The sequence below is a fragment of the Callorhinchus milii genome, unplaced genomic scaffold, assembly GCF_018977255.1.
Source record: "Callorhinchus milii isolate IMCB2004 unplaced genomic scaffold, IMCB_Cmil_1.0 Scaffold5, whole genome shotgun sequence".
NCBI classification, from domain to species: Eukaryota; Metazoa; Chordata; class Chondrichthyes; order Chimaeriformes; family Callorhinchidae; genus Callorhinchus; species Callorhinchus milii.
Genome location: NW_024704746.1, coordinates 39,919,291 through 39,931,752, shown reverse-complemented (window position 1 = coordinate 39,931,752; position 12,462 = coordinate 39,919,291). Strand labels below are relative to the sequence as shown.

Sequence of the window (12,462 nt, the reverse complement as noted above, 5' to 3'; positions counted from 1 at the left end):
GATGGTGCTTAGGTCGGAGCTGCTGTGGCCGGTAGCAGCAGCAGGCTGTCCAACATACTTCTCAGCAGTTCACTCAGCGCCAGGTTCACAGCGATCGCCTCCGATTACACCGCCCACCAAACCAGCCACCACCGAGCAGCACAGCACCAAGCAGATGATCACCACGGACAGCGGATGGAAGGTGACATAAACCTTGCCTAAATGACCCATGTTGTTCATCTTCCTTTAACAAGTGGGTCCCAGTTAGTGGTGGTCAGCTTCTGGCTGCTGCTGATGATGATGATAATAATACTAATAATAATCCTTGCATTTGATGGGAAGCCGTGGGGAATGGTGTTGAGGTGTGCAAATCTGTCCCAAATGATTTGCAAAATTAGGGGGTTGTTGGACCCGTTTGTATCGTTGCAGATGGAAGAACAATTCTGAGTGTATGTGAGGGAACAGGTGTGGCGAGCATTCACCTGGCTGGGAGCAGTCTCCGGGGTCTTTTCATTCCCAGCTGATGCTCAGCTCCTGATTAGCTCCTGACTGACTCCAATGGTCGCAGGACTGACCCAGGCTCCTGGGGTTAGGGTTTGTCAGGGGCAATTTTTCACTCAAACCCTGGTAGCTTTCCACATTCAGATCCTACAAACTCTGCTTCTCTCCCCCACCCACCCCCCCCCCAAAAAAAATAAAAACAAAGCTAGGCTTAATGTCTAGTACTTTTTTTCTGGTAATCTTTCTGCTTTGAATAATACACATTCATATATATACAATTCATATAATTACCCTTGGATTTTGTATAGCCCCTTTCACTTTGGAGGACGTCAAGGAGCCTCTCAGTATTTTACTTGTATAGTGACTGTATTTAAGTTGAGTATAGGCATAACAAGCAATTTGCTCCAGATTTACAACAGATTTTTTTTAAAAAAAAGTGTGTTGGGTTACTGTACTGCTATAAAATTTCAGTGCTGTGGTTGATACCACTCTCTGTGGAAACAGTTTAAGTTCCAACACTAAATATGTAGTAACCCAATATTAAAGGTTAACGTACTTAATATTTTCTCTAACCTGTCTTACCAAGCTACTAGTGTGAAATATTGATTAAAATGGTTCTTTAGCAAACTTTTTTGTTCTTAACCATTTGATATATGATAATAAAAATATTTTTGTTATTTTTCTGGGCAGCCAGATTTCTGACACATGCGGAAACCAATCACCATGCCGAAGAGTATTCAAATAAATTGATTTTCACAGATGTATGCCAGCTACACATGGAAATTTTCCTGTGCCTGGAATGGAATGTACACTCTCCCTGGAGGGACACAACCTGCTTATTAGTTGCAGGTTAGCTAATTCTGGAGCGTATTAGATACACAAGAGTCAAGACTTGGGGACTCCAGAATAAGTGTTGGTATACCGACGGAGTCTAATCAACCAAAACTGTACACACAGCTTACCATTGAGAGTAATGCCTTGCAAGCTTGCTGCTGCTTGTCCACATTGGACCAATTAGGGTTTTGGTTAACAGGAGCAAATACCAAAAATCGTATTTGATATCGTGCCTATAACATCAATCACTTCACAGGAAGCTAATTTCAAGTTGAAGCTGTGCATTTGTAGGCAAATGCAGCAGCTAATTGCACACTCAACAATGACTCACAAGTAGCCATGAAGCAAATGATGTGATAAGTGATATTAATCCTTGTATTTGATAGAGTGCCTTATCATGTCAAAAGGTCTCAAAGCACTTCACAGTGTTTTTTTTATATAGTGTAGTGATGTGTTTGCAGGTGAGTGATCAATTTATTAGAGGATTATTGGCCTAACATGCAAGGCACAGGGCACTGGTCATAAATCTCCTTTTCATTTTGAATAGTACCATGAGATTAATGTCCATCTGAACAGGCAAACATGATCTTAGTTTAACATCTCATTTGAAAGTATAGTACCTCTGACAATGTAGAGCTCTGCCTAGCACTGGACTGACTATGAGCTCAAGTCCTGCTTCTACCAAATAAGCCAGGCCAGTTCATGTTTGCCAGGTGCCTGGCAATATCTTATGCAGTTTAATGGGGATTGGCCACGCTTCCGTTTGCTAAAGTAGCCATTTTTCATAATTTAGTTTGAATGGTAAATGTTGGCAAGCAATCAATGTATCACCTGATGTGCACAGCTTCCAGTGGGAGTGACTGGACTGTAATCATGAAGCGAGGCTGATATCCCCCCCAACATCCCTTCCCCTGCCTATATCCTCTTTAGCCCAATGGCACCAAAGTCAATTGTAGAGCCCCTAATGCTGCTTCATTTATGTCAGCACAGATGAAGGAGGATTGAAACTGGGACCTTCCAGATTTTTATTACTCAGTTTGGCTTTAGGAAATGGCTTTGCAACCAGACTATTCAGGGGACTAACTCTGCTGCAAGATCACTAGCAGAAAGTTTATTTTTGATTTTCAATTTTACTTTCCACAATTGTGTAGCAGCTGAGCTGAGTATAGCATGAATGTATGTGAAACATTAAAAGTAATAGTGACATGTCAAGTTTTCAAGAAAAATGGATAACTGGAAGTGTTTACAAGACAGTAGTCTAGTTAAGTGGTTCAGATAACAAACTATGACACCAAAGATGAAGCGATTTATAAACTTCACTTTAAAGCCAAAATGAGATTACAGTTTTGAAATCACTCCAGGATTTATTTTTTTCCCACTGATCTCTATTTTAAAGCTTCTGGAATGGTTAGATTGAGTGTGTCATTTCTTTAAGGGTATAGCTGTGTCATGGAAGACATTAATTGTCCATCCCCATCAGAATATTGACTTGTAATGATGTCTGCAGAGAAAGATTTATGATTGTAGATTTAACAACCTGTGTAGTTGGAAGATGTAGAAACTGGTGAATTATATTCTCTGAGTATAGAGTCATCTTTTTGTTTCCTTGTGTTTTTAATTAACAGTAGAATCACAGAAATTTACAGAGCAGGGGAGATCATTTGGCCTATCCAATCTGCACTGCGTTTCTCAAGTTGTAAAAATAATAATAATAATAATTCTTGGATTCAACATAGCACCTTATCATGTCATTGAGATGTCTCAAAATGCTTCACAGAATGTACTGTAAAGTAAATTGACTGTATTTTGTGGGTGAAATGCGTCAACCAATTGCGGACAGCAGTGTCCCACAAACCGTCATGGATTGAGTGACCATATTATTATTATTTTTTGAATATCTGCCAATCTATTGACAACTGGGTTCCTATTTACTATTAGGTAAACAGAGGCAGGTGGAGTAAGGAAACTTGCCTAAGGTTCCACCTTGCCCTGGAATCAAACCTGGATCCTCTCGCTTGCGAGGAGAGTGCTCTAACCAATACGCCATAGGTCTCCAATCCCCTGAAAGTTGTACTTTCAATCCCACTACCCTGTCCTATTCCCATGTCCCTTCAAGCCTCATAGGTATGTTAAGGAAGAACATGCTACTTGGGTTTCCTCCTATATCATTTACCTGCCAATTGCTCTATCTGTGTCTTTCAGACTTAGAAGTTATGTATGTAAAGACATAAGTGAGAAAGAAGGGAATAGAGAGAGATAAATTATAAACTGGTTGTGTTGAATGTTTTATTTCAGGCCACAGAATTTTATGTTATTTACTACGTTAATTTTGCTGCTAAATATTCCTTAATCATTTCCAAGAAGGTACACCCTCTTATTTTATGTGAAGAGTGAGTTTGATGTCACCCTAACCAACCTCCTTTGGCAAAACACACTTAAGGGTGAAGGAGACGGAAGGAGAGATGATTATTTTCACCCTGATGATAATCTGGTCATATTCCAGGAAGAATTGCATATCCCAGTGATATTCAGATTATAGAATTGTTTTAGCATAGAAACAGGACATGCACTCCAACCCCAATCTGGGTTGTTCTTTTTTTCCCACATGTGGCACCTAGTCTCATTCCCACTCTCCTGTTCACTTTACCTTTTAATATTGTTCCCTTCCACGCATCTATCCAATTCCCTTTTAAAACAAGTTACGAGCTTTGCTTCATAGTCAATGGTTTATGGTAGAGAATTGCATTTAGAAAACAAAAAGGCCATACTTTATATTCAACCCTGCCAACTAGAATATTGGAACAAGATTCAAAAGGGAGAGAGCAAAGTCTTGATGAACAACAACAACATTACATTTGAATAGAGCCTTTAACGTCGGGAGAACGTCCCAAGGCACTGGATAGTCAGTGTTTCAGACCCGAGCTGGGGGTTGGGTTTGGGGAGGGTGAAGGGCAAGAGGTGAAGCAGGGTGATCAAAAGCACAGTCGAAAAGGAAGGTCTTAGGATGGGTCCTGAAGGAAGCAAGGGAAGGGGCGAGCTGGTGGGACTGTGGGATGGAGTTCCGGAGGGTGCAAGCAGAGTGGCAGAAGGCCCGCCCGCCAATGGTAGGGTGGGCGAGGTGGCGGGGGTGGGGGGGGGGGGGGCGTGAAATATGCCGGAGCCCACTGAGCGGAGGGAGTTCACAGAAGTAGAAGGGATCAAGGCCATGGAGGGCTTTGAAGGTGAGGACCAGGATCTTGAATCTTAAAAGAAAGTGCAGTCTTCTTTTTAGTGCATAACGTCCACAGATTATTACATAACTAGTTATGTAATCTGCCCTGCACTGTCTGCCAGGTCTGATGGTATAAATAGTTCTGACCTTGAGTTACTGAAAGAAGAATCCTGGAATGCTGTAGCTTATTCTAATGAAGACTTGAGGAAGACATCGAACTTTGTCACATGACTTAAGGTAATTATTTCTAGTGTGGAAGCTAAAATACTTCTAAACTCACATTTACCAAGACTGATTCATAAGTTAAGTGAAATATTATATTTTTGTTGTTGAAACCTATCTTTTAACTAAGCATTCCAAATGCAATGTGGTTTACAATTGCACATTCTCATTAACGTGTGGGAAGTGTCATTCGTATCCCTGGCATGTTGTTTTATGGTCGGATTCCTGTTATGATTATAAATGCTGAACTGCGTGGCCCTTTAAATGTGAGTGTATCACTGTCAGTGCAACTCTGCTTTCACTGCACCGAGACAGTGAACTTCCTGACTTGAACCGAGACAGCAGAGAAATCCCAGACCTGGACTTGAGGATGTTGATTTTTGTGAGTGACGTTCCAGTAAAGCAACTTAAAACATAATACATATAGTAAGTGCACTGCAAACTATTTCCAGCTTACCTAGTTGAGTGAACCTCGCGTCACGGGGAGAAGCAGTGTGTATTTTTATTTGGAGGTTAGAGGGGAAACCTTGGGCTGGAAAACTTTAGCAAGTGATGGTGGTGGGGGGGGGGGGGGGAGGCTGGTTGCATTATCCCAATCTGTCAAAGGACAGCAAGTTTCGCTGTGTGTGTGTGTGTGTTTAAACTCTTTGCATTCGTTCCTCAACGGTTTAAAGAGGTCGCCAGTGGCTGTCGCTGTCCCAATTTGGAAGGAAGAGTGGTTAAGCCACACAGTCAGGCGATCGCTCAGCTCCGATTGCTTTTAATCACTGAATCAGGAGTTGTGCACCACGTAGCCAAAAGAAACGCAGTGAGCCTCGCTCCCTGGGTGCACGACTGCTCCATGATGCAAACTAAATCTGTTCATTTCAAGAACTGAGGTCTAACTTCAATGAGAGGGGAGGGGTGTGTGGTGGGTGGGGGGGGGGGGGTTTGTCCAACAGAACAAAGTTTGCAATTTGTTGGGAGGGGGAGAAAGCATAAGCATCCTGAAAGAATTCAACTAAATCTGTTCATTTTAAGAACTGAAGTCTAACTTCAATGAGAGGGGAGGGGTGTGGGGGTGGGGGGGTTGTCCAACAGAACAAAGTTTGCAATTTGTTGGGGGGGGGGTGGGGGGTGTGGGGGGGAAAGCATAAGCATCCTCAAAGAATTCGGAATGTGTCAAGCCAAAAACCCACCGCTAGTTTTCCTTGATAAAAGTTACTGGGAAGATTTTAGTACATGTGTGACGAAAGTATATAAACCTATGGGGTGTGTGTGTGTGTGGGGGGGGGGGGGGGGTAGGGGGTGAGGGAGGGGATGGGTTTAGAAATGCATTGGAAAGAAGGTTAGTACTTGGCTGCCGATGCAAATTGAATTTGATCCTCATTTTTTTTTGCCCTTGAAAGTCCTGCCTCGCAGCTGATTTTGGATGGGGATGGGGTTGGGGGGGAAGGAGGGGGTGGGGGGGGGGGGGGGTCGGTTTAGGAGGAGCGATGGGCTTTGCTACATTTTGAAGGCTACACCCCCGTCCAGCATCACTGGCCAACTGAGCCAGTCCCTGTTGGGGAGAGAGAGAGAGAGAAAGAGGTGGGGGTGGGGGGCAGTGATGATAGTGATCTAACACTGAACTGGTGTTCCTCTCTCTCTCTCTCTCTTCTCTCTCCTCTCTCTCTCCTCTCCAGAGTTTATTCCAGGAGCATTGAGAGGCGAAGTGCGCTCAGAAAAGTTTCAGCAGCAACACACACAAAAAAACGCTGACATCTCTGTGTGTGTGTGTGTGTGTGTGTCTCTGTGTGTGTGTGTGTCTGTGTTTGTGTGTCTCTCTGTGTGTGTGTGTGTGTGTGTGTCTCTGTGTGTGTGTCTGTGTGTTTGTGTGTCTGTGTGTTTGTGTGTCTGTGTTTGTGTGTCTCTGTGTGTGTGTGTCTGTGTTTGTGTGTCTCTGTGTGTGTGTGTGTCTGTGTTTGTGTGTCTCTCTGTGTGTGTGTGTCTGTGTGTGTCTCTCTGTGTGTGTGTGTCTGTCTGTCTGTGTGTGTGTGTGTGTGGCGTCGGACAAATGGGATCCACATGGACAAGTTGCAGAGGCACCGGATGGAGAAGCGCTTAATGTCGCCTCTCATTCAGCTCCCGATCTAAACCTCCTGCGCCCTAATGAAGCGCCGCTGCTTTACCCCGAGGTAGGACAGCGGTGGGTGGGTGGGTGTTGGTGGTGGGGAGGGGTGGTGGGGGGGGGTTCAGGTGACATGTGTGTCCGCCAGGTGCTGGGCTGCCGCCGTCGCTTGAGGTGTCTTCGCCCTTCGGTGTGGGCGGTGGCGATCGCCGTGTGTTTGGTCTACGCGTTACTCGCAGCCCTGCGCCTCCCGGGGGGGAGAGCCGGAGCTTTCGGAGAGGACCGGGGACCCGGGAATGCATCCGAGCAACACCGTCCCGACGCGGCCGCACCGGTCGGCGGATCTGCCGGAGGAGACGTCCTCGGAGAGCTCACACAGGTGGGGGAGACCGCCGACACACTCTCAATCCCCCCTTTAAAGCTTCGGTCCGGACTCCTCTCGCACTCCTTCCTCTCTTGTAATGCAATGCAATGTAATGCAATGTAATTCAGTGTCATGCAATGCAATGCAATTCAGTGTAATGCAATGCAATTCAGTGTAATGCAATGTAATGCAATGCAATTCAGTGTAATGCAATGCAATGCTTTTTTTTGGAGGGTGGAGGGGAGGAAACAGTACAGGAAAAAAATGGGAACGGGAGGGGAGGTGATGTTTGCTGATGGAATCTGATGGCGTTTCGGTGCATCGGTAGACTTAACCGAGAGCTTTCTCTCCCCTCCCTCTCCCTCCCTCCCCCCTCCCTGGTCGGTGGGACCTTTGGCACATTTGCTCATCGGCGCAAGTTGTTGAGAGACGCAACGGCTTAGCGGTGGTGTCGGTGATGCGTTCGGCCGAGAGCTCGGCAACTGCAGCTGATTCGAGGGATGGGGTTTGATTTATTTCTGCACACGGAGTCAGACATACCCCCCCCCCTCAAGTGTTGTCGGCCCCGCAAGGGGACGGGTCCCTTCCACTCGGTTCGAGGGTTCGCGAACGAGAAGCATTTGCAACTTTCTAGAAAGGTACATCCAATCCGTTTGCAATTGGATTCGAGCTGCAAAACGAAAGGAGGCACAGACTCGGTTCTCCCCCCACGGAACTGTTTTAAGCAAAACGTTGAGCTTGTGGGGGGTGGGGGGGTGGGGGGGTGAGGAAGAGGATTCAATCGATGCAATGCCCAACTCATGTATTTAGGAAAGTCGTGTCACGATTGCAATAGGGACAGACCTACATGGCTGTGTGTGTGTGTGTGTGTGTGTGTACTCGGTGGGTTTGCTCGTTAAAAAGTGAAGTGCAACCCCATTGCAAATGAATTCGATTCGGAAAACGTCCACGTTTGCAATGCAAACGTAAAGACGAAAATAATACAGGACCGACTGACCACCATGTGGAATGCATTAAAAAAGAGAGAGAGAGAGAGAGCAGATTCACAGTCACTTCCGAGGAAAAGCCTAGTTTTTTTAAAAAAATGTGGATGATTTCAAGGTTTTAGTGAACGGGCACTTTTGTTTCATTTCCTTTTTGTGGAGACTGACATCTGATAGTGATGGTCTGGCCGAGGTGCAATGCAAAGTTCATCACAAGGAATCCGAGTTAGGCGAAAAGCAAACGTGTGCTGTCGATTTGAGAGCCTCCTGTTCGATTGCATACAATTAATCAGTACCACTGTCAAGCACTCCGGGGTGCTATATAAATGCAAGTTGTTGTTGTGGTTAATCTTTCAGGACAGGTCCCTTTGTCTTCTTTTCTGTTCCCTGTTTGGCTGTTTGCACATCCTTTATGTTGATATATGATTTGGTCGTTTTCGCTTTCAACTAAACAAAATGTAATTAGAAATTATTTGCGTTTCGTCTTGTAGCAAACATACGAATGAATTGCTCGGCAAAAGAAGACCAAGGGTTCATCCAGTTTGCCTTCCACCATCCTAGCAGTCGCATGCACATGTCATGTCCCAAACTATATACTGTATCCCGAGATATTATTTCTTAACAGAAATTTATCTAATTTGTTCTGGAAAGAATCAACGCTTTCTACTTCCATCGTCTCCCTCAGGAGCCTGTTCTATACGTTTACTACTCGCTCACCGAAGTAGTGGTTTCTCAGATTTGTTCTGAATTTACCCCCCTTCAATCACAGGCCGTGTCCTTTGGTTCTACTGTTCAGTACGAGATAAAACAACTTATCATGGTCTACATTATCCAGTGATTGGACAATGCTTAGAAAAAAAAGGAAATCCATATTTTGGAACATTAAAAAAAAGCACAAGTTATTCACTGGTGTTCAAAACAAAAACATCTTGCACTTATACAGTGCCCTTCATGAGGGGCAGCGTCTTGGAAGGCTTAAAACTCGAACATAGTTAAGGTTATTTATTGCACAAAGTCTGCCAAACATTGGTAAGCTCTTGCAATGTAACTGAAAGTTTGATAAACATTTTCCCTATAAAAGCAGAATAAATGTAAAGCAGCAAACCAATTGTAGTATTATTTGATGTGCTAAGGTTTTGAATTAAATATCACTCATAATTAGCATTTATTCTAATTCTGTACTGCATTGTAAATGAGTGCAGCATTTTTTGGCATAACCTTTCCTTCGAAAGCTTTATTATCTAATCAGCGGCCTGATAATTTTCATGGTCTTAGCATGAAGATTATTGTCGTATAATTTAAGGTTTAGCAGAATTTTTGAAAATTCTCAAATTCAAACTTGATTTGGAAGTTGGCTTTGTGAGAACTTAAGATTAAGATCATGAAGAATTTTGTGCCTCTGACATTTAAAGTATAATTTAAATACGTTGCTCCCTTTCCCAATATAGTAACATTATTACTCTACTTTAAACACACCAATGTAAATATTTATTATTATTTTACAATGAATTGTTAAATCAACATGAAGAGCACAATTTGTTCATTGGTTGGTTACATGTAATCACACTCGCTCTTCTTCACCCACTGTCTTTATTGATTAAAATTCCTTCAATAATAATAACAATAATAATAATAATAATGTGGTCACCCGATCCATGACTGTTTGTGGGATACTACTGTGTCCAATCCGATGCTGCTTTTTGGCTATAAAATACACAGTCACTACTCTTTACAGTTTATTCTGTGAAGTGCTTTGAGGCTCCTTGAAGATGTGATAAGGTGCTATATCAAATGCAAGGATTATTATTATAAATTATTGGCTGTATACAATTTAACAAGTAAAGTAATACATTTGCAACAACAAAAGGCCCACCAGCCAACAAATTGTCATCACCATACTCCTGAGAAAGAGAGATATGTCTCAGAACATGAGTCAGGAACTGAACCGATATAGGCAACAAAATTATAGAACTTAATTTATTTTCATTGAAGAAATTGGATTAAATGAGACATTACACTAGTCTAAGTGCTGAGAGGGATTTAGAAGCAGGCTATTTTATTTGAACTACTGTGGCAACAAAAATGTAGATATAAAATCAGATTGCCTCAAGCAGGACTTGTGCCTTAGCTATACTGTGGTTTTCTTGTAATTTCAAGTGAAAATAGCACTAAATGGATGCTTAGAAACAAAGAGTAAATGGAAGCAAGTTGCAGAGGAGAATTTTGCCAGGAAAGCAAATTGCATCACTACTATAAATGTAACAGAAATCGATTTTTGAGTTCTGCTTCAAAATAAGCACTTTAAAGTTCTCTGAATGTCTATAACCTTAAAATATTATCAAATAGTCCGTCGAGTAACCTACTCTTTATTAACATTAAAAAAAACTAAATGGCATTCAGTGCCGATCACCAGAACTCTGCCCATACACTCGGTTGTTTGCCTGTGTGCCGACCTCTTCTGAGCCTCTGGCGAAAGCAATTTTGCAGTGGGAAATATCAATGCTGTTTCCTGGTCCTAATCAATTTCCTGCTGGAAGCAATTTCAAATTACTTCCAGGAGTATAAGGGGGGTACGTAGTTTAGAAAAGGACTCGTTTCCCTATAGAGAGAACGAGAGAGCAGATGCACGAGGAACAGGGCCTCAGCAAAAATGATGGACTAGTTCATTATTTTTTTTTTAGAAAGCAGGATAAATGTTTTAAGCCTGGAATTGAAGGTTATGAGGACATGTTTAGATAGAGGAGATCACATACTGTACTGGACACAAAGGTTCCTAAACTGCTGGGCCATAAAACGGTACTATGGAAAGGTATTGGTCAAAATAAGGTTAAATTGTTACATAGATATTCTATATTTCACTTGCATTGCCTTTGGGTGGCAAGCTACTACCTTGCAGACTCTTTCCTCCATAGATTAAAAAAAGGCAATTAAAAAAAATCAGGTGAATTCCATGATTGGCCAAATTTTAAGCAGCCCATGACAGGAATGGATGTGACAGGTCAAATTAATTTTCTTCAGTTCGTGCTAACTCACATTCTGACTTTTTCATAAGCAACCAGAAACTAGAAAAGAACAGGAACATCTGTACTTGTGCTTAACACCAATGAGTTCAAGCGTTACATATAGTAACTTGTCCCCAATAACTCCTACTGAGCTTTCTGTGAAACTGGTATCACACAGCAAATGGATTCAATAAAAAAATCAAAGTGACTGTTAACGCTCAATATCCAAATCCATGAGCATCCTATCTCTCTCAGTGAGAACTAATCCTGAATGTTTCTAATAAATTCACAGTACACACTTACTGCTGAAAATAATTATAACACAGAGATCTTTATTGTTTTGCCGTTCAATAAATCGCTGAAAATGAAACAATGCACTATCTCTCAATAAAGGGACAATCTTTGTACATGGCATTGTATTCCACCTATACTTAATTGTTGATGACATCATGTCAGGATTATCGTGTGGAGAAAATACCATAATATTACAGAATTACCACCAAAGGTATAAAACCAGAAATGGGGGCAATCAGTAATTGGTCAAATATTTTGAGAATCATTGAAAAATGCTTCCAAACTTGAAGGAAAACTTTCTTGAAGAAATCCCTCCATGAAACTCCACACCAAGTTTTCAAATGGGAGGTCAAGTGGAATGAACATGAGGTCAGCATTTATCAAGAACAGATGCTGCTGACATTTTGATAAGAGAGGTTAGAAAAACTGCAGTTGTCAAAGTCTTCCACAAGGTACATCTGTCTTCTTTTCTGTAAAGCCATGTTTCAAAATGCTGTTTCTAATTGAGATTTTGAAAGTTTTTTTTATAGTCATTCACTTTTTAAATCAATTACTTGAAATACTAAACATGATGTTTTTTAATGTATGTAAATTTTCATTGTCATTCATATATATATACTTTCCCACAGTTAGTTATACCTAGTAATTAGTTGCAACACATCTTAAATGTGTACATTAATTCTGTTTTAGTTCATTGAAGTGCTTGGAATAATTTTTGCCTGATACCTAAATGAAAATTCTGTTTTTTAAAAAAAATTATCTTCCTTCACCATCATTGGGTTCAAATGCATTTTAAAGAATGTATGAGTAGCTTTCCTGGTGACTCTGAGTTTAACTGGCGATTAGTTCTGATGTATAGACCATACTTATACTATATTCAATCCCTGGAACCTGTTTCAATCTATGGCCTGTACTCACCTCAGGAGATGCTGCAATTGGCTTTCGCATTCCAGGTTTGGAAAGGGAAAATCCCCAACATTCTT

General features: G+C 42.0%; 1 protein-coding gene across 2 annotated transcripts in view; it reads left to right on the top strand.

Annotated features, from left to right (window-relative positions):
- The first annotated feature begins 6,939 nt into the window (after positions 1-6,939).
- The window catches only part of cped1 (cadherin-like and PC-esterase domain containing 1), a 120,631-nt gene continuing 115,108 nt past the window's right edge, over positions 6,940-12,462 (top strand). For both annotated transcript variants that reach the window (XR_488707.2, XM_007904974.2), the window contains exon 1: positions 6,940-7,215. Coding sequence is in view for 1 of the 2 variants with exons in the window: in XM_007904974.2 (XP_007903165.1) it covers positions 6,970-7,215 (246 nt within the window). In the remaining variant the exon portion in view is untranslated. The remainder of the gene's footprint in view (positions 7,216-12,462) is intronic.